Source organism: Microcebus murinus, chromosome 3, assembly GCF_040939455.1.
Source record: "Microcebus murinus isolate Inina chromosome 3, M.murinus_Inina_mat1.0, whole genome shotgun sequence".
NCBI classification, from domain to species: Eukaryota; Metazoa; Chordata; class Mammalia; order Primates; family Cheirogaleidae; genus Microcebus; species Microcebus murinus.
The window spans coordinates 21,407,111-21,431,278 of record NC_134106.1 but is presented as its reverse complement, the minus strand read 5'-3'; the positions used below and the strand labels follow the sequence as shown (position 1 = coordinate 21,431,278).

General features: G+C 43.5%; 1 protein-coding gene across 1 annotated transcript; it reads right to left on the bottom strand.

Moving 5' to 3' along the window:
• Positions 1-15,205: 15,205 nt before the first annotated feature.
• Positions 15,206-23,956, bottom strand: CENPA (centromere protein A). The gene is made up of 5 exons (XM_020288036.2): positions 23,715-23,956; positions 18,157-18,266; positions 17,239-17,316; positions 16,773-16,927; positions 15,206-16,407 (listed from the first exon to the last, which is right to left on the bottom strand). Exons 1-4 carry the CDS (start codon positions 23,803-23,805, stop codon positions 16,793-16,795), a joined length of 414 nt encoding a protein of 137 aa, XP_020143625.1. The 5' UTR covers positions 23,806-23,956; the 3' UTR covers positions 15,206-16,407; positions 16,773-16,792.
• Between the last annotated feature and the right edge of the window lie 212 nt (positions 23,957-24,168).

Genomic DNA, 24,168 nt, shown 5'->3' with positions numbered 1-24,168 from the left:
CGGGGCAGCAGCACAGGCCCAGGTGAGGGTCTCCTCCCTCAGTACTGGCTGGCACCTTCCTCCCACCGAATTTCCACTTAGGGATTTATTCTCGTGCTCAAACTGACGGGCTTCTCCAAGAGTGCTTGCATCTGTCTCATTAAAGAACTTCAGAATCCAATCCTACGGTGTTAAGCAAAGAAAGCAAGTTGCCGACCAATAGAGAGCGCATAGTTCCATTTCGGCCCAGGCTTGGGATGGCCCTCCTTCATGGATACATCTTCAGGTCAGAGATGTGTTCTGGAGGACAAGGGACTGTGTCTGCCCTGAGCCCTGCAAGCCTTTGTTTAGGGGAAAGACTGGCTTTCAGATGCTGGCTCAGAACCACGGAGTCACAGGGATTTGCTTCCTGGATTTCCTGGACACTCCTAGGGTGGAACGTTATATCCCTTGTCCTGTATTGTCCTGGGTCATTCCTACGAAAGCAGATGGTGAGAACTATCCTATTGACGTCTAGCCCTTGGGTCCCTGCCTCCTCACTGAAGCTCCTCCCTCCTGGGCATTCTCAGCCTGAGCCAGGAGTGGAGGGTGGGGAGGGAGGGCGGGGATGAGGGAGGCTGTTGCCCCCCTCCCCCAACTCTGATCAGCTGGGAGTGATGACTTCGAGGGGGCCCTGCATTTCTCAGAGCCCAGACAGTTTAGTAAAGGCTCTCTGTAGCTTATACTCACAGATCCCACTGAGCTATCCACGGGTTGGGTCAGAAAGGCTCCTGCAAGCTCAGGCCGGCTGAGGAGGGGGCACAGCTACTTCTCAGGGGTGTCCGAGTTGAGCCATTGTAGGAGCAGCGATGGGAAGTGCAACCTTGGTGGCTTCTTGTTGCTTGGGGAGTACTCAGGCTGTCTTTAGTTTTGTTTTTTTTTAAGAGTTAAGTACCAGCCAGGTACAAAGGTGGCTCATGCCGGTAATCCTAGCACTCTGGGAGGCCGAGGAGGGAGGATTGCTCGAGGTCAGGAGTTCAAAAGCAGCCTGAGCAAGAGCCAGACCCTGTCTCTACTATAAATAGAAAGAAATTAATTGACCAACTAATATATAGAAAAAATTAGCCCATGGCACTCACTCTAGCCTGGGCAACAAAGCGAGACTCTGTCTCAAAAAAAAAAAAAAAAAAAAAAAGAGTTAAGTACCAAATTCATTAAAATGTTTTTTTTTTCAAGTTAGAAACCACTCCCCAAAATTCCATCCCCAAACATCATAGTTTGTGTTTCCATTTTATTCTAATTCTTTTCCTTATTGACACTTGACATTTTGTATTGTACCTGCTTTTTTGTATTACTACATTATCTCCTCATCTCTTTGAATAGCTGTATGATATCCCTCTGATTAATCACTTACATAGCCCCCTGTGGGTGACTATTTTGGTTTCCATTATGATTGATAGTGTTGGAATGTAGATGTATAAGAAAAACTTAAATACATATGTATGTGCATCTCTCTCTCTCTCTCTCTCTCTCTCTATATATATATATATATATATATATATCTCCTTTCCTCAGGCTACATTCTAAGCCACAGGGGTCCCTAACCCATGGTGAGTTGTATAATTATTTCATTATATATTATAATGTAATAATAATAGAAATAAAGTGCAAGATAAATGTAATGTGCTCAAATCATCCCCAAACCATCCCCAACCCCCAGTATGTGGAAAAATTATCTTCCATGAAAACGGTTCCTGGTGCCAAGAAGGTTGTGGACCGCTGTTCTAAGGAGTAAGGTTCTCAGCCCAACCCTTCGGTGAGCCCAGGCCCTGGGCCCTGAAAGTGTTATCCCCTCCGGCTCGGGTCGGGTCAGCAGTCTCTGCAGCCGGCCTCTCCTCGCCCACCTGCTTCTCCTTTTCTTGGAGAGCAGCCAGTCAGTGCCTCCTTTCTTGTTCTGCTCTGGGCAGCAGCAACACAGTAATGTGGGTTTCTCTTTCTTCCTTCCCACGCTGGGATCTGCGGCTCCCCACACCGTCTCCTGTCCTGGGCCACCACTGGGTAATCCTATCCTCATTGGTTCTTACCATTCACTGCCACTGCCCCTTCCCATTTCCCCCGAGTCAGAGGGCGGGCGCACACTCTCAGCTATCGGGGAGGAAATATTACATATCAGATCAGGCCTCATAAGTATGTAGCTGGCACAGAGCCCTGTAACAAAAGACAGATTCACAAAGAAAGAATAAGCAAGTTTATCAACGCCTGCAGCGCACATCACGCCATAGAAACTTCAGTGAAAAGTAATTCAAAGCAGTGGCTCAGAACTCTGCCTTCTATATCATCTTCAAAAAGAACCATACATTTTAGAGAAGTGACAAGACAAAGGAAAGCACTTTTAGGCTTCCAGAGGCAGGAAACTGCAGAAAGGCAAATGCATGGAGTGAGATTTGTCCCAGATTGCTCTGGAGGTCTCTGAGCTGGTCTCTGAGCTGATGAGAGCTGTCCCCGGTAAAGGAGAATTTATAGCCCCTCTCAGGTGGAAAAAGGGAGGAGAGAGTTCTTCCTCCACTTGCTGCTTCTTAATCGCCTTTAGCTCAAAAATGTTTATGTCAAAGAGGCATATTCTGGGGTGACACATTCTGGTTTCCCTCACGGCTGTCCTCCCAGTGGAGCGGGGCTTCGTGCCTCTTCATCACCACCGCGGCCGCTGCCACCCAGAAGTAGGAGTCACAGCCTTGAAACGTGTTGCCCCGAAGGACAGGGGAACAGAAAACAAAGGCTTTGTGTCTGGATGGGAAAGCAGGGAGCTGAGGTCTTCCCTGGAAACAGCCGCAAGCCTCGGGCTGGCTGCAGAATGGGAGGGAAGAGTCACCAGGCCTGGTTCCCTGAGCGGTGACACGAACCGTGGCAAGGAGTCTTCCTGAGAAGAGGACTAGCTGTGATTTTTCTCTCTGCTGCTTTTGAAATCTATATTCCTCTGGGCATTTCTGCATCCATAATAGTCCTGGGTAAGAAGTCATGTTGTCTCTAATTGTCGTTTTTAGTGTTCATCTCACTCGATGGGCTCAGCAGGATGAGTAAGTCCTGCTGGTGGCCCGAGTCTTCCCTTCCCGGTTGGGAAGCCGCAGGGTACTGTAGCCAGAGCTGCCAAGCCAGGGTCTGTGCTGCACTCCCTCTTTATGAGCTGGTTTGTGGCCCAGTCAGACCCCCATAGTGGCCGAGAGGACACTGGGAAGGAGGTCATGAGTGAGGTGGTGGGACAGGACTCCTTTCCCGTCCAACATCTCCACAACTACTCAAAGAGTAGCACCAAAGCACATCTACATGTGTGGGCAAACATGGTGGCACCTGGGTGGTGTGTGGAGGAGACGGCTGGGTTTGAGCAATCAGAGTGGAGGCGGTGAGCGGGAAGAGGGGGAGGGAGGGCAGTGGCTGTGGGATTCCCTTGGGCTGTCCAGTCTGCTTTCTCTCTTGTTTTTTTTTGTTTGTTTGTTTGGTTTTGTTTTTTTTAGTATTTCTCTCTTCCATGCTATGATTTGAGACCCTTTCAATAATGGATTTCTGTAATGTATAACTTGCCTGACCATGGCAGCCAGAAGTAGGTTATGTTGTTACTCTCATTTCTCCAGTACCTTCTTGGTTACTTTGGTTTCTAAATACTGTGATTTTATTATTATTATTATTTTTAGAGACAGGGTCTCGCTATGTTGCCTAGGCTGGAGTGCAGTGGCTACTCACAGGTGTGATCATAGCGCATTGCAGCCCCGAACTCCTGGCCTCAAGGGATTCTTCCACCTCAGACACCCCAGTAGCTGGGATTCCAGGCACGTGCCACCACGCCTGGCTTTAGATATTCTGATTTTGAGGATCACTGCTCAAGGTTTCTTGAGTGTGGCCCTCCAGAAAAAAGAAAAGATATTCTGATTTTGAAATGAGCCTGCCTAAAACAAACCTCTCTGCTAAGAAGGGTTTCCAGAGGCTGACAGATGTCCAGATGTATGGTAGCTCAAAACCTCTACTGCCGATAGGGTAATGCAAATTCCAGCCACAATTCATTCATTCATTCACTCATCCATTCATTTGTTCATTCCATCAGCGTTCATTCTCAGCTGGGAACTGGGCTAGGGGTTGGGAATCAGAGGCAAGCACGGCAGAGGCTCTGTTCTCCAGGAGCTTGGTCCGGCGGGGCTGCTCGACAGCCTGCTCTGTGACTGAACCAGGGCCCTCGCCTCTGTCTGGGACCCAGTTTCTTCATTTTTTTTTTTTTTGAGACAGTGTTAGGGTTGATTTTTTGAGGTGTATTGCCCCGGTTCTTTAGCTCCTTGCTTGGAAAAATGGCAAACAGGACCAGTGTGACAGAGTGATGACAGACACTTAGCACTCACACACAAGCAGCTTTTATTGCAGGCTTTTCAGCATAAAATAGAAAGCAAAAGTACATTTTCTGAGAGGAAATGGGTCTGTCTTCTGAGTGGAGAAGACCTGGGTTTTACCACACTTCTACTTTTGTGTCTACACCTTATGACATGCTAAATGTGGGTGGAATATTCATTATTTCTCTGAGGAAAAGGGTGGACAGTTCTTAGAGTTAAGGGCCCTCCCCCAAGTTTATCCTTATAGGGTAACTTCCAGGGGGTGCCATGACATTTGTAAACTGTCGTGGATGCCGGTGGGTGTGATTTTTATTATGCTAATGTATGTTAATGAAGAAAAGGTTACCTTTGAACAAGAGCTCCTAGTTTCTGTGCATGCTCCTGGCTGGGAAAAGTCCCTAACCTCAAGTTCCCGCTGTTGCGAGTTCGTTTCTAAATGCTCATTGACCTCCTCGTTTTTTTGCTCCCTTCCTCTTTTCCTGTGGTTAGTACTGCCAACCTGCACCTGTCCCTAACAACAGTCTCACGCTGTTGCCCCAGGTAGAGTGTGGTGGCGTGGTCATAGCTCACTGCAACCTCACATTCCTGTGCTCAAGTGATCCTCTTGCCTCGGCCTCCCAAGTAGCTGGGATTACATGTGTTTACCAGGATGCCTGGCTAATTTTTTCTATTTTTAGTAGAGACAGAGTCTCACTCTTGCTTAGACTGGTCTTGAACTCCTGGCCTCAATCAATCCTCCCACCTCGGCCTCCCAAAGTGCTGGGATTACAGGCCTGAGCCACCGCGCCTCGCCGCAGTTTCTTCGTCTTTAATAAAGAGGCTATGCAGGATGTCCTCTTAAGTCCGATTATTAAGATTCTGAAAGTCTGCATTTTACTGACTTTTGACTCTCCAGTGCATGGTCGTTATCTAGTTCTTTTGGCGAGTAGAGTGGCAAATATGGTCCCTTTGCCACGGCTCCGGTTTAGGACCATGAGAATGAAGTGGTGCTTGACTGCCCTCCTGAGCCATCACCGCGTAACTGCAGACAGCCAGCGATCGGAGCTTGCCCAGTGGAGCCACTACAGCCCATGCTTGGGCCTCAGCCAGGCTCCCTCCCTGGGTCTCCTGCCAGGCAGTGCGCCCTCTGCTTAAAGCACAGGGTGGCTTAAACAACAGAGATTTATTTCCCATGGTTCTAGAGGCTGAGAGTCCAAGGTCAAGTTGTCAGCAGGTTTGATGTCTTCTGAGGCCTCTCTCCTTGGCTTGCACGTGGCCATCTTCTCCCTGTGTCCTCACAGGCCTTCCCTCTTTACCTATCTGTGTCTAGGTTTCCTCTTCCTATAAGGAGACCCATCATATTGGATTAGAGCCCAGTCTAATGACCTCATTTTACCTTAATCACTTTTTTTTTTAGAGGAAAGGTTTCCCCCTGTCATCTAGGCTACAGTATAGTGGTACACTCATAGCTCACTACAACCTCCAATTCTTAGGCTCAAGAGATCCTCCTGCCCTGCCTCCTGAGTAGCTGGGACTCTGGCTATTGCCTTTTTTTTTTTTTTTTTTTTTTTTTAGAGATGGGGTCTTTCTAGGTTGCCCAGGCTGGTTTTGAATTCCTGGCCTCAAGCAATCCTCCAACCTAGACCTACCAAAGTGCTGGGATTATAGGCATGAGCCACCACATCTGGCCTTAATCACCTCTTTAAAGACATTGTCTCCAAATGCAGTCACATTCTAAAGTACTGGGGGATAGAGCTTCAACATACTAAATTTTAGGGGACACAATTTAGCCAGTAAGAAGGGCCAAGGGGACCTTGCACAAGTGGATGGAGGTTCAGGATTCCATGTGCCATATGGGCTCATGGGTTTTGCTTATGGGTGATTTTTACTGTACATACGTGTTAAGTGGCAGGGAATGTAAAACTTGTGATATGTTTATTTTGGGGGATCAATAATATATCAGAACCTGGGGTTCCTACTGGGAGTGTGTCCCGATAGGTGCCTGGTCTGCCCGTTGACTCTCAGTTTGCAGCGGCCACTGCCAGTTGACTTTGAGAGATGTAGCAGCTCTCTTGCTTCTCCTAATCTGTATGATCAGTGGAAACCAAGACCAAATACATCGATGGTTTCAACACCTCCTTGGAGTCACGATCTCCTCGCAGGTTGTGAAGCCATTTCCTGCTAACCTAGCTTCAGGATGATGAACCTGCCTCTCTCCTACTAGCATCACAGATATTCTTCTGTCACAGTCCTCGTTCCCCTGGATTGACGTGACCCTTTTCCATGTCTGACTCCCTAAAGCTGATTAAGCACTATTGAAGGCACAGAATGTGCCTTTGTGATGTTTAAGTCTTCATGGTAGGTATTTACTAAGTGCCAAATGAACCTCAGGGAGACTGCCAACATTGTTGGGAACAGTGCCTGCTTTGTGCCTGCGATGTGTGTTCCAGTCCCTATTCAGTGGCTCTACTGATGCACCCTGGGGGCAGTGAGAATCTTCAGTGTGCAGCAGGACTCAAAAGACCAGGAAATGCTCCCAGGGACTGAACTGAGGCAGACTGAGGAAACTGGCTTGCAAACTCTATTTAGAAGGAAAACTTGAGGGCCTATGAGGATCTGCCAATTCCTTCCATAAGCACCTAACGAACACTTCCTGATCCATAACGGAAAGATGCAGACTGGAGCCATGGGTGCCTTCCTGTAGAAGATTCATGTCCACCAGAGATTCCAGTCTGCCTTTTAACAATAATGCTACCTAAGTAAGCCCTGCCCTTTCCTTTGAACTTAACCCTGGAAATAAAAATGTCAGATAGGTTTGGCAGTTAATATTGACTTCAGGATTAGAACCAAGCCCCCTGATATCCTGGCCAGTGTCTCATACACTGAGAGCCTCATCCCTGGGACATCTCCTGTGCAGCTAGGAGTAGGGATGTGAGGGGAAACTTCGCCTTCCCTTCCAGGGGATGGAAGGGAAATGGGGTCTCCAAATGTGCCACCATAGCTTCGACAAAGACTTTGACCCAGAATATTCTGTTCTCTCCTAGTATCTTCTGCTGCTTCCCCCGGCTGACCTCATTGCCATGGAAACAGAAGGAAGATAATTTCTGACCCGGCTCAGCAATTCCTATGCACTTGCCTCCTGGAAGGCAGCATAGGAAGCAAAGGGAGAGTGTTATCTTAGAAGGATTCGCCCAACCCTTGTTTATCGACTTCGAGTCAGTATGATGTATCTATATAACTTTATGTAGAAAGAAACATAAAAATCTTAGAAAATTCCTGCTGCTTCCATTGTGCTATGTTTATCAAAAAGCATGCTCATGTTGGCTGCCAGTTTAGCTGTACAGCTTTCTGCCCTTTTTTCTCTTCATTTAACAAATGTTTCACTGTATAAGCAGTCACATACTTGTGATCTTTTAAAGTTTCATTATGAAAATATTAAATAAACTATCACCTTTACATGTAATGGGTAAAAAATGCATGTAAGTGTTCAATAAACTGTAATGAAGAAAGAAGTTCCCTTGTGACCACACCTCCTACCCAATGATGGTTTGCATTTTACCAAGTCTTCTAGTTCCTGTCCATGGACATTCAGGTATCAGTGGTGTTGCCTTGGTCACAGCAATCCCTTTTTGGTCACTGCATTTTATTCTGCTCCATTGAGGATGAGGCATTCTGTGGCAGCTCATCTGCCCTGCTTTTCTCCAGGGCCAGGCTTGGCATTTACCCATGAACACGTGGTGACCAGGAGAGGAAGGTGAAGATGCTGTCTGGGTCAAGCCTACAGGAAGGTGATTTGGGAGGTTGGGGAGGTCTTGATTGGAGAGAAAGAGAGGGCAACCTTTGTGCCAGGAATAAAGAAGCTGTGAGGGCCTGGGTGTGGCCCTCCAAGCCCATGTGTTTGATCCTCACTGCCTATCCATGGCCTATGGTCCCCTCTGCCTTCTCTTTGGGGCTTCTTGGCCTGGATCCTTCTTGGAATGAACCCTAGGCAGCCACCCTAGAGGGTGATACTCTTGACTACACACTGGTGCCAGATGTGCCTGGGTGGGGGGCAGCTGGGTGGACAGAGGAGAGAAAGCATGTGACAGGGATTGAGGGTCATAGCTGCCCAGAGCCCTCACCAGTTGGAGCAGCATTGTCCCCAGGGCAGTTCAGGTAGAATGTCCAGATTTCTTCTCCCAAACAATATATGTCAGGAAATTGTGAAAAACCAAGTGCATTGAGTGGCTATTGTCCAATTCTGGTAGCAAAACTTCCTTCTTCAGTATCAGAAACCAAAAATGGGTGTGAGTGGATCACTATTAAATGCCAACACCATTTCAAGTTGAAGTCCCACCTTCTCTTGCTTCCAGTAAAAGTATACATATATCTCTTTTTATTATAGTTTACAGAACATTCACATATATATTAATTCCTAAATCAACTCTGCAAAGTAAGGTAGTATTCCTTATTTTGAAGCTAAGTGCCCAGGCTTAGGAATAAGACTTTGACCATAAATCCTACGTTCCTTTCAATGTTTTTCCTCACCCTCATTGGGAACTACTTTAAGAAGGACACTGATGAGTCAAACTATAGCCTGTAGAGAGGCCCTGAACCTTGTGAATAGGAGAACAATTGCAGAAAGTAAGATGATTAGCCTGCAGAAGGTTTGAAAGTTGTCAGAATCAGAATGGAGTCACTTGTGTAAAAAACAAAAACAAAAAAAAATCTGACAGAGCAGGAAAGATAATGAAGGCAAGATTCTCATACATAAATTCCTAATAACAAAAACTATCACAAAAGACTCTACAAAAGCCACAATCTTGCATAAAGATTATGCACAACCTTACACACAGAAATATTTCATTGAGGATATCTGCCCAGCAACTGCCTGTCCAACCTCTGACTGGTGCCACCCTTGTTTTTGATCCTTATAGCCAAGGACAATTATCTCAAAACAATTATGTAATCTTCCTCATTTTTCCTTTAAAAACCTTTGTCTTCCTTTACATCCCTGAATATACACAACGTTTTCTATGGTGCATGTATTCCCATTGTAATGCACTATTTCTGAATAAATATCATTTTCTTTTAGAGAGTCTCTCTCTGTTTGTTATTTAAGTTGACAAAGGGAAGATTTAGTGGGAACATTACTCTCTTCAGTTATGTGGGAGAGAAATTATTCTCTGGGCTCCCAGATGCATAATTAATGAGCTAAAGATAAAGGCAGGCAAAATTGGGAAATATATAAAAAAAACACACAGAGCTTCCTGAAACGTAATGCCTTGGGTAAATAGTGAGTTCCCCATTGTTGAAGGTATTCAAATAAAAGTTGGATGTCACAGAAAAGATTCAAGCTTTTGCTAAAGGGTTGGGTTAAATGACTTTTGACCCTGAAATTCTATGAAGAATTCAAGCTAAACACAAAGTATAGGCGATGGGAACAAGGGAAGAACCATATGTAGTGTCCTTTTAGCTCAAAATAATGGTCTGTGAAGCATTTCAGATCTTAGCCTTTGATCTAGTATCACCCTAGAAAGTGCCATGGCCCCTTTTCCTTCCCCGCTTGGAGCCTCTCTGCCTCTCAAACTGCCCACAGCTGGACAAGACTCAGGCGTCCTCCCCTATTCTCTCCACTCCACAGCCTTGAGACTGGAGGGAAACTCCATCTTGCCTCCCAGGACCACAGCCATGAAAAGAGTTACCATGCCAAGGGTTCTGGCGACTGTACAACTAAAGCCAACTCTTCCCACGGCCTATGCCAAAGCCCAGCCTGGAGGCTTCCATGTCTTTCAGGGGTGGATGGGCAAAGATTTTATAAAAAGTGATCAATACATTTTAAGCAGCTAAAGGTATGTTAGACCTCATGGTGTTTGAAGGGTGCCGGTTGGGGCTGAGGAAAGGAGGACGGGTGCTTGGGGAGAGAAACAAGGGTGGTTTGGGGCCACATGGAATTGGTGGGTCAAGCCAAATAGCTCGGAGTCAGGCAGGACACTCATAAATGCAGACTAGACAGAACTGCTTCTCTAGACAGAATGGAGGGGCATGTATTTGAAGATTTGCAATAACTGAGACTGCATAAAAGAAAGGAACTTAATGAATCCTAGAAACAATTAGGAATATACCTCTTCTCTTTGGGTAGTCATGTGGGGTAGCAATGTTGGCCCAGTACCAAGAGGTGAGGGGAGAATTGTCAATAAAAATGCTTTGGCTGTTCCTTTAAGATGAAGTTGATTTTTCAATCTACCATCTGGGAGCCCCAAACAGAAATTATATAAATAATGTCTGCAGTTGTGAACATCAAATAGATGCTGAAAGAGCATTATAAGCTGAAAAGATGCATCAATATGTAAGGCATTATTATTATTTGCTCACCCAAGTGGAGGTATGTCCTATGGGATGGAGAATTGAGACAACTGAGGTAAACATTCCATAAATATGTGACAAATGGACTTTGTCAAATTTGCAATATACTTATGGAAAATACTAATACGAAAGTGGAGGCAAAATAACTCAAATAATTCTAGAATGAGGGTTCATGACCATCTATGGGTGGTGGACTTGAAGGTCTCATGAAAGTCATGGCTCTTCTCAGAAAATTATACAAAATATTCCTGGAATTACATACATTGTACCTATTTAGTAATCTCTCATCAACCACCCCCTCCCACCTTCTCACTTTTCTGTCTCCATTGTCTATCATCCCACTCTATGTCCATGTGTACATAGAATTTTGCTCCCACTGAGAAGTAACAACATGTAGTATTTGTCTATGTCTGACTTGTTTCATTTAAGATAACAGCCTCCAGTTCTATCATGTTGCTGTAAAAGACATGATTTCATTCTTTTTATGGTTGAATAGTATTCGATTGTATATATATATACACCACATTTTCTTTATCCAATCATCCATTGATGGACATTTAGATTGATTCCATATCTTTGCTATTGGGAATAGTGCTGAGATAAACTTATGGGTGTGGGTATCTTTTTTGTAGAGATAGGGAGAGTCTTGCTCTGTCACCCAGGCTGGAGTGCAGTGGCACAATCATAGCTCAGTGTAACCTTGAACTACTAGGCTTAAGCAATCCTCCCCCCTCAGCCTCCCAAGTACCTAGGACTATAGGTTCACACCACCACACTCAGCTAATTTTTAAATTTTTTTAGAGATGGGTCTCACTGTGTTGTTCAGGCTGGCCTCAAATTCCTAGCCTCAAATGGTCTTCCCACCTCAGCCTTCCAGAGCGTTGGGATTACAGGTGTGAGCCACTTCACCTGGCCTGGGTATGGGTATCTTTTTGATATGATTTCTTTTGGGTAGATGATGTCCAGTAGTAGAATTGCTGGATGGAATGGTAGTTCTATTTTTAGTTCTTTGAGAAATATCCATATTGATTTCCAAAGAAATTATACAGTATATATTTTTTTCTCTGTCACCCCGGCTAGAGTGCAGTGGCATCACCATAACTTACTGCAAACTCAAGCTCCTGGGCTCAAGCAATCTTCCTGCCTTGGCCTCCCAAAGATAGGAGCCACCTTGCCTGGCCCCCTCTTCCTCTTTTAATGGCACTTGTGATTACATCAGGCCTATGCAAATAATCCCGAATAATCTGTTTTAGTGTCAGCTGGTTCACACCCTTAATTCCTGTGCCATACAACATCGCATATTCACAGGATCTGAAGGCCTGGTTAAGAGTGACACTAACAAAAGCAGCAAAGCCAAGAGTGAAGAGAGAGACCAAATCTTGATAACATTGTTGGAGTCCTTGGATTCAGCTGTGGCTAAACCAGAAACACCTCTGGACTCTTCAGTTACATGAACCTTTTCCTCTTAAGTCAGTTTGAGTTGGGTCCTCCAACTTGAAACTAAGAGTCTTGATTGTTACATATGAGAGCATATGTTATATTTGATATTGAATAAATTTAAATTATTTTTGTTTTAATGGCAATAAGTAATGAGTGATACTCAAGTAATGATGGATGTAAGAAAATTAAGAAACACATCAAATTTCAATTTCCAGTAATGGTAAACTACGTCATTTGGACTACTTTCCTACTAAAGAAAACTGAAAACTTTGGACATATATATTTTTTTCTTAAAAAGCATTAAATTGCTAACAAGATAGTGATTATTAGTAATTACTAATCCAAGATCAAAGAGAGGGTGGAAATCTAGAGATGGGTTTAATAGCAGATTATTCTAAATATCCACCAGGGTGTTTTCCAGTCCTGAAAAGGTAGCTGAGAAATGAGCTATGCTTTGGCAGCCCTGTGGTTAGGGAGATTACAGTGGGAATACAGGTCACCAAGGTAAGCACAGTAAACTGACTGTGGAAGGCTGGTTGTTCCCTAGGAAGAAGGTAAATAAGAAACAATTTATACTTTAGCACAGGCTGCATCTTGGCTTTGCATCTTAGCCTGGGTGATTCAGAAAATCTTAAGGCTAGAAATTGAATTAAGGTGATTCTGAATGTTTACTGCCTCCAGGCACCTACTAGAAGAAAAACAATCCTCTTTAGAGGACAATATCATCCTAGGCCTCAAATTATTTCCTCACATAGAAGTATGAGGCATACTGTCAAATGTAATCAGACACCAAAGAGAGAAGAGATCATGAGAATTAACAGAAATCATGAATAGAAACAGACCTACAAGGACTCTAAACATTAGAATCAGACATAGTCTATAAAGCAACAATGCTTACTCTGTTAAAGGAGATAAATGCCAAATTTGAAATTTTCAGCAGGGAACTGGAAACTATTAAAAAGTAACATGAAAATTTTGAAAAGAATCAAATAGAAATTCTAGACCTAAAAAATGCAATAGTCTGGGTGTGGTGGCTCATGCCTATAATCCTAGCACTTTGAAAAATTGAGGCAGGAGGACTGCTTGAGGTCAAGAGTTTAAGACCAGCCTGTGCAATAGTGAGACCCTATCTCTACAAAAAATAAAAAATTTAGCCAGCCGCAGTGGTACATGCCTATAGTCCCAGCTACTGAGGCTGAAGCAAGAGGATTGCTTGAGCCAGGAGTTTAAGATTGTAGCGAGCTATTATAATGCCACTGCACTCTAGCCTGGGAAACAGGGTGAGACCCAGTCTTAAAAAAAATGCAATAATTGAAATTAAGAAAATGGGCAATTGCATTATTTCAGGATGGGGAAAAAAAAAATAAAAAAAAAAAAATAAAAAAAAAAAAGAAAATGGGCAGGTTTAAAAGTAGATTAGACATAGCTGCAGAGAAAAATCAGTAAATTATGAGGGATGGCAGAAGAAACAATTCAGTATGTAGCCATGATAGACAAAAAGATGGAAAAGAGAAGAGGGAAAGAAATATAGAAGATACAGTGAGATGGGCTAGCTAATAGATAATTGGAGTCCCAGAAAAATAAAGAATGGGGAGAGGCAATATTTGCATAGATAATGGTGAAGAATTTTCCAGAATTAATAAAAAGAAATCAATCCATATTCAAAAACCCCAGTGAATGCCAAGCAAAGTAAAAAGAAATCCACACTTAGACACATAATAACATCACAGAATACCAAAAAAACAAAGAAAAAGCTTTTAGGAAAAGATACTTGGAGAAATAACATTAGTTTCAAAGGAACAACTGACAGCTGACTGACTTCTCAACAGCAAAAGCAGAGCCCAGAAATTCTTTCTCAGAAAACTGCCAATATACAATTCTATAAAAGTAAGACAATCCAACATAAATTCTCAAACATAGGGAAAACAGAAGAGAAGAAAACATCAACAAATTTTAAAAGTTAGAAAGCAGATGGACAAGTAGAAAGTGGTTAACAGACCTAAGGGAGTGGAATCCTAAGCTAGCAGTAAGAAAAATTGAGAAGCCATAACCTACACAGCAAAATCTTCACAAGGCTCAGAAACTGAGAGCATCAAATATTTCCACAGCTGGGGGTGAATGAGTGCTGGCTAAAACAAAAAGGACTGGTTGCAAGTGACTTAGGAAACAATTAAATCCCTAGATGCTTCTCTCCTGCCGATCACTGGATGGCTGCCTTTCCCCCATCACAGCAGAAACTCTTTACCCAGGAGAAGATACAACAGAGGATCTGTGGACTTGGGGAGACTCAGAAAGCTTATGCGTAGTGAATTTTCAATATGGATATCCTTAGCTCTCCTTCTCCACTCAGCTCCTAGAACCAGATAGACTTTTACCCCTCAAGAAAGAGGTTAGACGACTCTCCTCTGTGGCAGAAATAAAAAAGTTAATGGGAAATTTAGAATGTTGGTGAAATCACCCCAAAAGTAGAGAAAAACAAAATAAAAATAAAAAACCAGGACAGGCGTGGTGGCTCACACCTGTAATCCTAGCACTCTGGGAGGCCAACGTGGGCAGATCACTCAAGGTCAGGAGTTTGAGACCAGCCTGAGCAAGAGCAAGACCCCATCTCTACTAAAAATAGAAAGAAATTAATCGGCCAACTAAAAACATATACCAAAAATTAGCTGGGCATGGTGATGCGTGCTTGAGCCCAGGAGTTTGAGGTTGCTGTGAGCTAGGCTGATGCCATGGCACTCTAGCCTGGGCAACTGAGTGAGACTCTGTCTCAAAAAATAAGTAAATAAATAAATAAAACCAAAGAAAAACCCAACTACATCATAGGCACTTGAGATTTACAGTATATTATAATTATAACCATGCTATATAACATTATTATGATATAAATTACTTATTCTCATGTTATTGTATTAATATAAATACTATGTGCTGCTGAGAGCACAAATCCTGCCTGGTATTTGAGTGTGATGTACATGTATTGCAGTGATGAACTGATTAGTACAATTTTGAGAGAGCAGAGAAGTGTCAATTTAAAGAAAACTAGGGGAGGAAGACTGTCATCCTTTAATTAATAACACTTTGAGAACATTAAAGAACATTAAACATATTTGTGGATAGATAAGCTTTATTTGAATATCTGCACAAATAATAAGTTCTCATCAAACAGGAAGAGGTTTTCCAAAGGCTTAAAATTCATTAAATAGAACTTGGTGGGTCCCTTTAGTCTGTGTCTGAACTCAGCTGACTGCCACATCATTATTAGTAGTGTGCCCTCACTAATCATTTTCACCACACACAGATCTCAAATCTTTGGGTGGTACTTCTCATTTCTCTGGAAATGTCTTAAATTGCTCTCAGTTACGACAGAAGGGCAAAGTTTTTATCTGCAGAAACTCTATCAGAGGCAAAACTGCATCCTTAAATTCTTATTTAAATTGTCACTGTTTGCAAATGGGGTACAAATGAAGAACTTAATGTTTACATACAAAAAATATAGTATAATCTTTGCTATTGCAGTAACTTCCTTTTAATTTTTTCATTAAAAAATTATTTTTATTATCACTCCACAAAGAGGCTATAAAAACACCTATAAAAACATTGAAAAGTCACTTTAAAATCCTAGACTGATATACCTTCTGTGATTTGCAAGTGAGAATAAAATGTTAGATTCCACATTTAGAATGTAGTTAGAAATTCTGAATGATTTTGATAGGAATTACTAGAAGGAACGAGAACATCAAACCATAAAGATTTTCCATTTAACTCCAATTAAGTTTTTGAAAAGTTACATGTTTGTGGACAAGCACAGCTCACTCAGGAACTTGATGCTGCCACTAATGATGAAGTTGACCTGACCTGAAAGGCAGAGATCTGTATGCTAGACATGCTGGGCCCTTCCATGCAACTGATCAAAGTGGTCTTCTCTTATTTTTCCCTTATGTTTAAAATAAAAATACAAATGGTAAAAGATGTAAATTGTACAAAAGGATCTAAAATAATAAGTAAACTTCATTTTCTCCCATAACATAGTACATTTGATATCTTCAAAATCCTTAAATAGTCATATGAGTAACTCACAAACTAAAGTCAACCTCGGAATCTCTTTATCTAAAAATAATTTTCAGGCCTTTGGAACTGTGTTGATTGTTTCATATATTACCTCTGTTACAGAGGAAAGTCATGCTGTCTTCTCCTTCTTAAAGAAAAAAAATTTTAAAAGCAACATGCACACAGTGCTCAGAGATAGCAAAGTCCAGGCAGGATCTCAGACTCCATTGGATCTAGCTGTGGCTCCAGAGAGTCCCTTGCATCATCCCTGAAATTTAGGAAGCACATTTATTAACAAGCCATTTTCAAAAGTATGAAAGCATTCTCTTAATCAAAATGAGGTCATCTCGTGAATGGAGAGGCTTAACTCTCTCAGAAGTTCAGGTCATCTGGTCATTGCTAATAGAAAAATATCTTAATCTAATATTGTACAAAAAGGCATGAGCGATATAGTCCCAAGCAGTAAAGTTAAAACTAGGTCAATCTTTACTAGAGAACAAAGAAAAGGTGAGCTGGCAAGGGACCAAAGATGGAGAAGGGAAATTCCCTCAGAAAAATGCCAACTCCAAGCGAGGAGAAGCTGGGAGGTTTTCCCCAAAGCACACTTACTCCCTAAGTGAGAAGAAGACTTACAGAAACACCGGCGTAGGAGCTCAGCCGAGCCCTTCCTGAATGCCTCGGATCCTCCTGGCCAGCTGCACATCCTTTGGGAAAAGAGTAACTCGGCCAGCATGTAGAGTGAGGAGATAAGCATCTTCAAAGAGATGAACTAGAAATGCTTCTGCAGCCTGGGGACAGAGAGAGGAAAAAGACTGACACCCAGGAAGGGGCACCAGCTAATTTTTCTTAGAGACCTGCTAATCTCCAAGGGTTCAAAGGACTGTAGGAAAGATTATTCAAAGAATGGGACTTAACTTGGCCTGGGAATTCTGCTACCACCACCCAGAATCCAGCCTCCAAACCCTCAGGTGTTACCTTGGTGCTCTTTTCAAGGAGGCCAAATTCAGCATGTGACAGTCCAGTTAGGCACATAGAGTTCCAGATTGCCTCCTTCTCCCATGCTCAGCCCTCACCCAGTTATGCGTTGGCCCCTTCTCACCTCTTGTAGGGCCAGCAGGGCCTGGGCTTGCCAACTGAAGTCCACACCACGAGTGAATTTAGCACATACTTCTCTTGCCTGTGAAGGAGTGGGGATGGGGAGGAGCATAACAGAACAGAGATTCAAGGGAAGGTGGACCTTCTCCATGAGTTTCAATGACTCTTCATTTCCGTTATTCCTTCCTAGCCCCGAATCTTAGGACCTACCTAAGAGGAGGTGTTGACTTAGGAACTGGTATATCTCTTATTGGTGGTGGGGAGATGAGGAGGCAATCTCCCAGGGTAGGAAAGGGGACCAGAGGGTGCATGAATGAAAGGATTTCTATTTTTACAGTCAAATAATACAATTTCTTTCTTTCTTTTTTTGGGACACAGTCTTGCTTTGTTGCTCAGGCTAGAGTGAGTGCCGTGGCGTCAGCCTAGCTCACAGCAACCTCAATCTCCTGGGCTCAAGCGATCCTACTGCCTCAGCCTCCTGAGTAGCTGGGACTACAGGCACGTGCCGCCATGCCTGGCTAATTTTTTGCACACACACATATATATATACTTTTTTTTTTTTAGTTGGTCAATTAATTTCTATTTTTAGTAGAGATGGGGTCTTGCTCTTGCTCAGGCTGGTTTCGAACTCCTGACCTTGAGCAATCCTCCCGCCTCAGCCTCCCAGAGTGTTAGGACTACAGGCGTGAGCTACCGCACCCAGCCAAATAATACAATTTCAAAGGTAGTAAGGGTTAGAAATTAATTCCATGAAGAATTACAAGGTGCCTTGGAGGGCTCATGTTTTTAGAAGATGAAGTCCTCTACTAGGTTAGAGAAGAAGTTCTTCAAGCATTTAGGTAAGAGACAGTTGGGTCCCCAATTCCTGGGAAATTTAAAGGAAGGTGACATAGGGGTTGGTGGGATGGTCCCTGGAGCTTACCACTCGGCTGAAGGGGGCCTTCCTTAATAAGAGGTGTGTGCTCTTCTGAAGTTTTCGGATCTCCCGTAACCACCCAAATTTCCTCTGACGATGTTGGCGGGGGGAAGGGCCTGAGCAAAAGATTTGGGTCATAAAGGGAAAGTGAATGGAGAAGACCCCAAAGGCAATCACAGCAACAACAAAAATAAATAAATGGGATCTGATCAAATTAAAAGCTTCTGCACAACCAAGGAAACTATCAGGAGAGCAAACAGAGAACCTACAGAATGGGAGAAAATACTCGCATGCTACACAACCAATAAAGGGCTGATAACTAGAATCTATAGAGAACTCAGGAAAATCAGCAAGAAAAATCAAACAACCCCATTAAAAAGTGGGCAAAGGACATAAACAGAAACTTTTCAAAAGAAGACAAATTGCCAAGAAACATATGAAAAAAGGCTCAACATCTTTAATCATCAGGGAACTGCAAATCAAAACCACAATGAGATATCACTTAACACCAGTGAAAGTGGCTTTTATCAAAAAGTCTCAAAACAGGCCAGGCGGCATGGCTCAAGCCTATAATCCTAGCACTCTGGGAGGGCGAGGTGGGTGGATTGCTCGAGGTCAGGAGTTTGAAACCAGCCTGAGCAAGAGCGAGACCCCGTCTCTACTATAAATAGAAAGAAATTAATTGGCCAACTAATATATATAGAAAAAATTCTCCGGGCATGGTGGCGCATGCCTATAGTCCCAGCTACTTGGGAGGCTGAGGCTGCAGGATTGCTTGAGCCCAGGAGTTTGAGGTTGCTGTGAGCTAGGCTGAACGGCACTCACTCTAGCCTGGGCAACAAAGCGAGACTCTGTCTCAAAAAAAAAAAAAAAAAAAGTCCCAAAACAGTAATTGTTGGCATGGATGTGGAGAGATGGGACTGCAAACTAGTACAACCTCTGTGAAAAGTAATATGGAGATACCTCAAAGAGCTACAAGTAGAACTACCATTTGATCCAGCAATTCCATTACTAGGCATCTATCCGAAGGAAAAAAAGACATTCTATAAAAAAGACATCTGCACTAGAATGTTTATAGCAGCACAATTCACAATTACAAAGATGTGGAAACAACCCAAGTGCCCATCAATACATGAGTGGATTAATAAAATGTGGCATATGTATATCATGGAGTTCTACTCAGCCACAAAAAACAATGGTGATTCAGTACTTCTTGTATCATCCTGGATAGAGCTGGAGCCCATTCTATTAAGTGAAGCATCACAAGAATGGAGAAACAAGCACCACAAGTACTCCCCATCAAATTGGTATTAACAGATCAACACATAGGTGCACATATAGTAGTAACATTCATTGGGTGACAGGTAGGTGGGGGAGGAGGGGATGGGTATATTCACATCTAATGGGTGTGGTGTGCACCATCTGGGGGATGGACACACTGGAAGCTCTGACTTGAGTGGGGCAAAGGCAATATATGTAACCCAAACATTTGTACCTCTGTAATATGATGTAGTAAAAAAAAGGGAAAGTGAGTGGAAAATAGGTGGTGCCTCCTAGCTTGGGTGAGACAGGCAAACTGTTAAATCCCTACACTCTAACCACATGTAACTACACTCCACAGAGCAAGATTTTTGTCTATTTTATTCACTATAACCTTCAACTAGAAATTAGTAGATAGGCGTTAAATAAATCAATGAATGAATGATCCTTTTTTTTTCTTCTTTAAATATCATGCTTTTTTAAAAATTATTTCAGCATATTATGAGGGTACAAATGTTTGGGTTATGTGTGTTGCCTTTTACCCCCTCCCCTCTCCCCATGAATAATCCTTTGAGGTTTATTTTAAATAATAACTCTTCCATAAAGCCTTTCCTGAATTCTGATTCCTTTCAAACAGATGGGTCCCCTCCCTCCTCTGGCCCCCACAGTACTTTGTGCATCTCTTACTTCTTTCTCATCTATATTGGAAACTCGGTTATTTTGTTTTTAGGGTTTTGTTTTGTTTGTTTTTTTTATAGCTAGAAGGAATCTGATAAATTATCTAGTATAATTCCCTTGTCTTGATTATCCTGAGGCCCAAGGAGGTGAAGACAGTTGGCCAGAGCTCATTAGTGCCCAACTGAGACTCCAGGAGTGGCCTAACTCAGTGCTAGTGTCAGGCACTTGGGCTGTGGAATCAGAGACTTTGGATCAAACCTTAGTTCCAACAATAAAAAAGAAAAAAAATCTTAAAAACATTCCCAAAAGTCAAAACAGAAAAGCCAAATTCTGTAATCAGAAATTTAAAACACTAGAATACAAAAAAATTTCTACTTAACCCTTGTATTGAGGAAAAAACTGGAATTTGACTATTTAAAAATGAGTATTCAGTCCAAAAACTTTGCTAAAAAAAAAGAAAAAAAAATAAAAATGAGTAACAACAGAAAGTCTACATCTCAAACTTATGAGAGATAGCCAAAATAGTACTAGAGGAAAAGTGCTTTAAACCGTACCTATTAGAATACAAGGACATTAAAAGACAGCTGAACTAAGCATTTACCTAAAGAGTTAAAAGAAAGTTAGTAAAATAAACCAAAACAAGTTAGAGCAAAAGAAATATTAAAGATAATAAATTAGGGTAAATGAAAGTTAAAGAAAAAGTAGTATATAATAGCTTGATAAATACAACAAAGGGTCAATAAAAATGAATGAATCTCTGATAAGTTGAACAAAAAAATTAAAAAAAGAAAAAACATATTAAAAACATTTTGGGGTGGGAGGGGGGAGGAGGGGATGGGTATATACAAACAATGAGTGAGATGTGCAATGTTTGGGGGATGGACACGCTTGAAGCTCTTGCTCGAGGGGGCAGGGGGGCATGGGCAATATATGTAACCTTAACACTTGTACCCCAATAATGCGCTAAAAGAAAAAAAAAGAAAAAAAAATACATGTTGAAGGATAAAATTAGCTTCAGAAATGTTATTCAAGGACCAGCCAAGAAAAGAGAATCCGCACCAACTAGCTCAATAGAAAGGGTTAAATACAGTGAACCGATTACAAGAGCTACAAGAGTGAATAGGGGAAGGTGAGGCAATCCAGAAATGGCCTGTGCCAGGCAGCTGGCAGTGGGTGAGGTTGGGGGACATGGGCCAAATAGGGCAGTGTCCGAGGGACTGGCTGGTGACATTTAAGAGAAAGCAGAAGGACCATATCCAGGAGATAAGCTACTGACACCTCCCTACCTCCCCATCCACCACCAGTTGCAATCCCCAGTCGCTGGAGGCAGCCTTTAATAAACACATGCAGCAGTCACGGAAAATGTAAAGGTGAGCACAACTAAAGATCAAAAAATTTAAGAAGGCCAACACTCTAAAAGAAAGGAACCAAACTCAACAAGTAAAATAACCAATACCAAAGGAATTTGAGTTAATAGAGAAAAAAGGAGCTTTGGGAGAAATATAGATAATAACTTCTTCAGAGTGGTAAGAGAGATATGAAGTCCACGACCCAACAAGTAGTTATGAAAAGTAATCAATTAGAGAGATCATGGAAAAGAACTAGGATTAAAAATTCAATAGTTGAGGCCGGGCGTGGTGGCTCACGCCTGTAATCCTAGCACTTTGGGAGGCCGAGGCGGGCGGATTGCTCAAGGTCAGGAGTTCGAAACCAGCCTGAGCGAGACCCCGTCTCTACCAAAAATAGAAATAAATTAATTGACCAACTAAAAATATATATACAAAAAATTAGCCGGGCATGGTGGCGCATGCCTGTAGTCCCAGCTACTCGGGAGGCTGAGGCAGTAGGATCGCTGAGCCCCGGAGATTGAGGTTGCTGTGAGCCAGGCTGACACCACGGCACTCACTCTAGCCTGGGCAACAAAGTGAGACTCTGTCTCAAAAAAAAAAAAAAAAAAAAAAAAAAAAAAAATTCAATAGTTGAGTATTGAAATGCCAACACAAGGAGAATTTAGGATTAAATCCCAATTTAATCCTAAAGTAATGGGAAGCCAGGGCAGTAAGCAGGATAGAGGGGATCCATTTACTGGATTACTCCAGCTGCTTGTAAGGAAAGAACTAGAAAGAGACAAAAGTGGAAGTGGAATAGTGGCTGGTTAGTAGGCTCCTGCAGCCACTCTTACGGGAGATGCTGGAGGCTTGGACTAGGTTGGTAGGAGAGGAGATAGTGACATGTGGAGGGATTAAGGATAGAATTGGAGGTAGAATTGCTTGAACTTTGCATTTGGATTGGATATGTGAATATGAGAAAAGAATGTATCCCAGGTTCTTGGCTTAAACAACTGGGTGGGTGGTTGTGCTATTTACTGAAATGGGGGAAATGGGGCCTGCGTGCGATGGCTCATGCCTGTAATCCTAGCACTTTGGGAAGCTGATGCAGGAGGATCGCTTGAGGTCAGGAGTTTGAGACCAGCCCCAGCAAGAGCAAGATCCTGTCTCTACAAAATATAGAAAAATTAGCCAGGTGTGGTGGTGTGTGCCTGTAGTCTCAGCTACTCAGGAGACTGAGGCAGGAGGATTGTTTGATCCTAGGAGTTTGAGGTTGCAGTGAGCTATGACACCACTGCACTCTAGCCAGGGTGACAGAGCAAGACTCTGTCTCAAAAAAAAAAAAAAAAATCCAACTGAAAGACTATTAGGATTAATGAGAATTCAGCAAGTTGGTTGGATGCAAAGGTTAAATCCTTAGGCTTTCAGAAAGAAAACAATCCATTCACAGCAGCAACATCTAAAAACAACCTACATACACTTTTTTTCACCCTGCTCTTAGCTACATAGCAACAGAGTCAGAAGACAAGTGAAGCAGCGGTTGCCACCATGTACCTCACAGGCACCTGACACTTCCTGTCCTTGGGCCTCCCATCCACCAGCCCACAATACAGACACTGAGGACCACAGACTCTGTCCCTTTCCAGAGACACAACCTCCAGAATGGAACAGGGTGAGCAGTGCCCTGAGGGCCCTTGTCCAAGGACCAATAAAGCCACTCACTGAAGGAAAAAAAACCCTGAATGACACTTCCTAAGAGTAGGATTGTTGTTTGAAATCGTCACAAAAAGCAGACAATACTTTTGCAATTTAGAAAAGCACAAACACATTTAAAAATCTTGTGCCTGCCAGAACAAGTTGTGTGACTTTGCTCAAGTTCCCTGGCCTGCCTGGGCCTCAATTTTCGCATCTGCTGCAAATGGGCAGGATATAAAGTTGAGATGATGCACAAATAGTGTCACACAATGCCTAGTTATGGTAAGCGCAGGAGGAGCTGGTGTTGGGAGCCAGGCTGCCTCGGCCGGCCCTTTCGCCCTTTCGGAACTGCCTGCTCCAGTCCCTCGCTGGGCTCGGCACGAAGCAGTGCCCTGAGCAGATACTGGACGGCGGAACCGCTTTGTCCCTGGCATAGGAGGGTCACGGGGCCGGGAGTCAGGGGTTCGGGCTCTACAAGCAAGCCTCGGTCTTCCGGTATGTGAAGCGGGGATGCAGGGCCTGTCGTGCTCCCAGGCAGGCGGCAGAAGCGGGGCAGGCAGCTCCCAGGCAGGCGGCTCGGAGGGGCAAGTGCGCAGCGCTTACCTACGGAGGGGCCCCGCCGCGCGGGGCCGGGGGTCGCGCTCTCATCGCGCCTCCTCGGGGTCTCGGGCTTGCGCCTCCGGCGCGGTCCCATGGCGGGCCGCAGAGGGTCCCGGCGACCAGCCCCACCGCTCCGAGAGCTCTGACTTCTGAGTCTGGGAGAGAAAGGCTGACGTAGGGGCGAATCCCGGACGGGCCCGCCGCCTTCAGTAGCACCTAGCGTTCAAATCGCCCGCCCCGCCTACTTCTCCGTCGGCGTTTTTTAAATCTGGAGTCCAGAGACTCTCAGTGGCCGGCTCTGAAACGCCCCTGGCGTAGAGCGACGGCGGGGAGGACCAATGAGAGTACGGGCCGGGAGACCAAATTGCTGCGGTGATAGGAGGACAGCAGGACTTACAGTAGAGTCAGCCAATGGGCATTTGAGGAAGTGAAAAGGGCGGGGGTTTCTTCTGCCCTT

Coding starts and splice junctions, on each gene's coding strand:
- CENPA (XM_020288036.2), bottom strand. CDS start 23,805: ATGGGACCGCGCCGGAGGCGCAAGCCCGAGACCCCGAGGAGGCGCGAT. Junction 18,267..23,714: donor GCGGCGGGGCCCCTCCGTAG/GTAAGCGCTGCG, acceptor TCTTTTGCTCAG/GCCCTTCCCCCCGCCAACAT. Junction 16,928..17,238: donor CCCTGCTGGCCCTACAAGAG/GTGAGAAGGGGC, acceptor CTCTGTCCCCAG/GCTGCAGAAGCATTTCTAGT.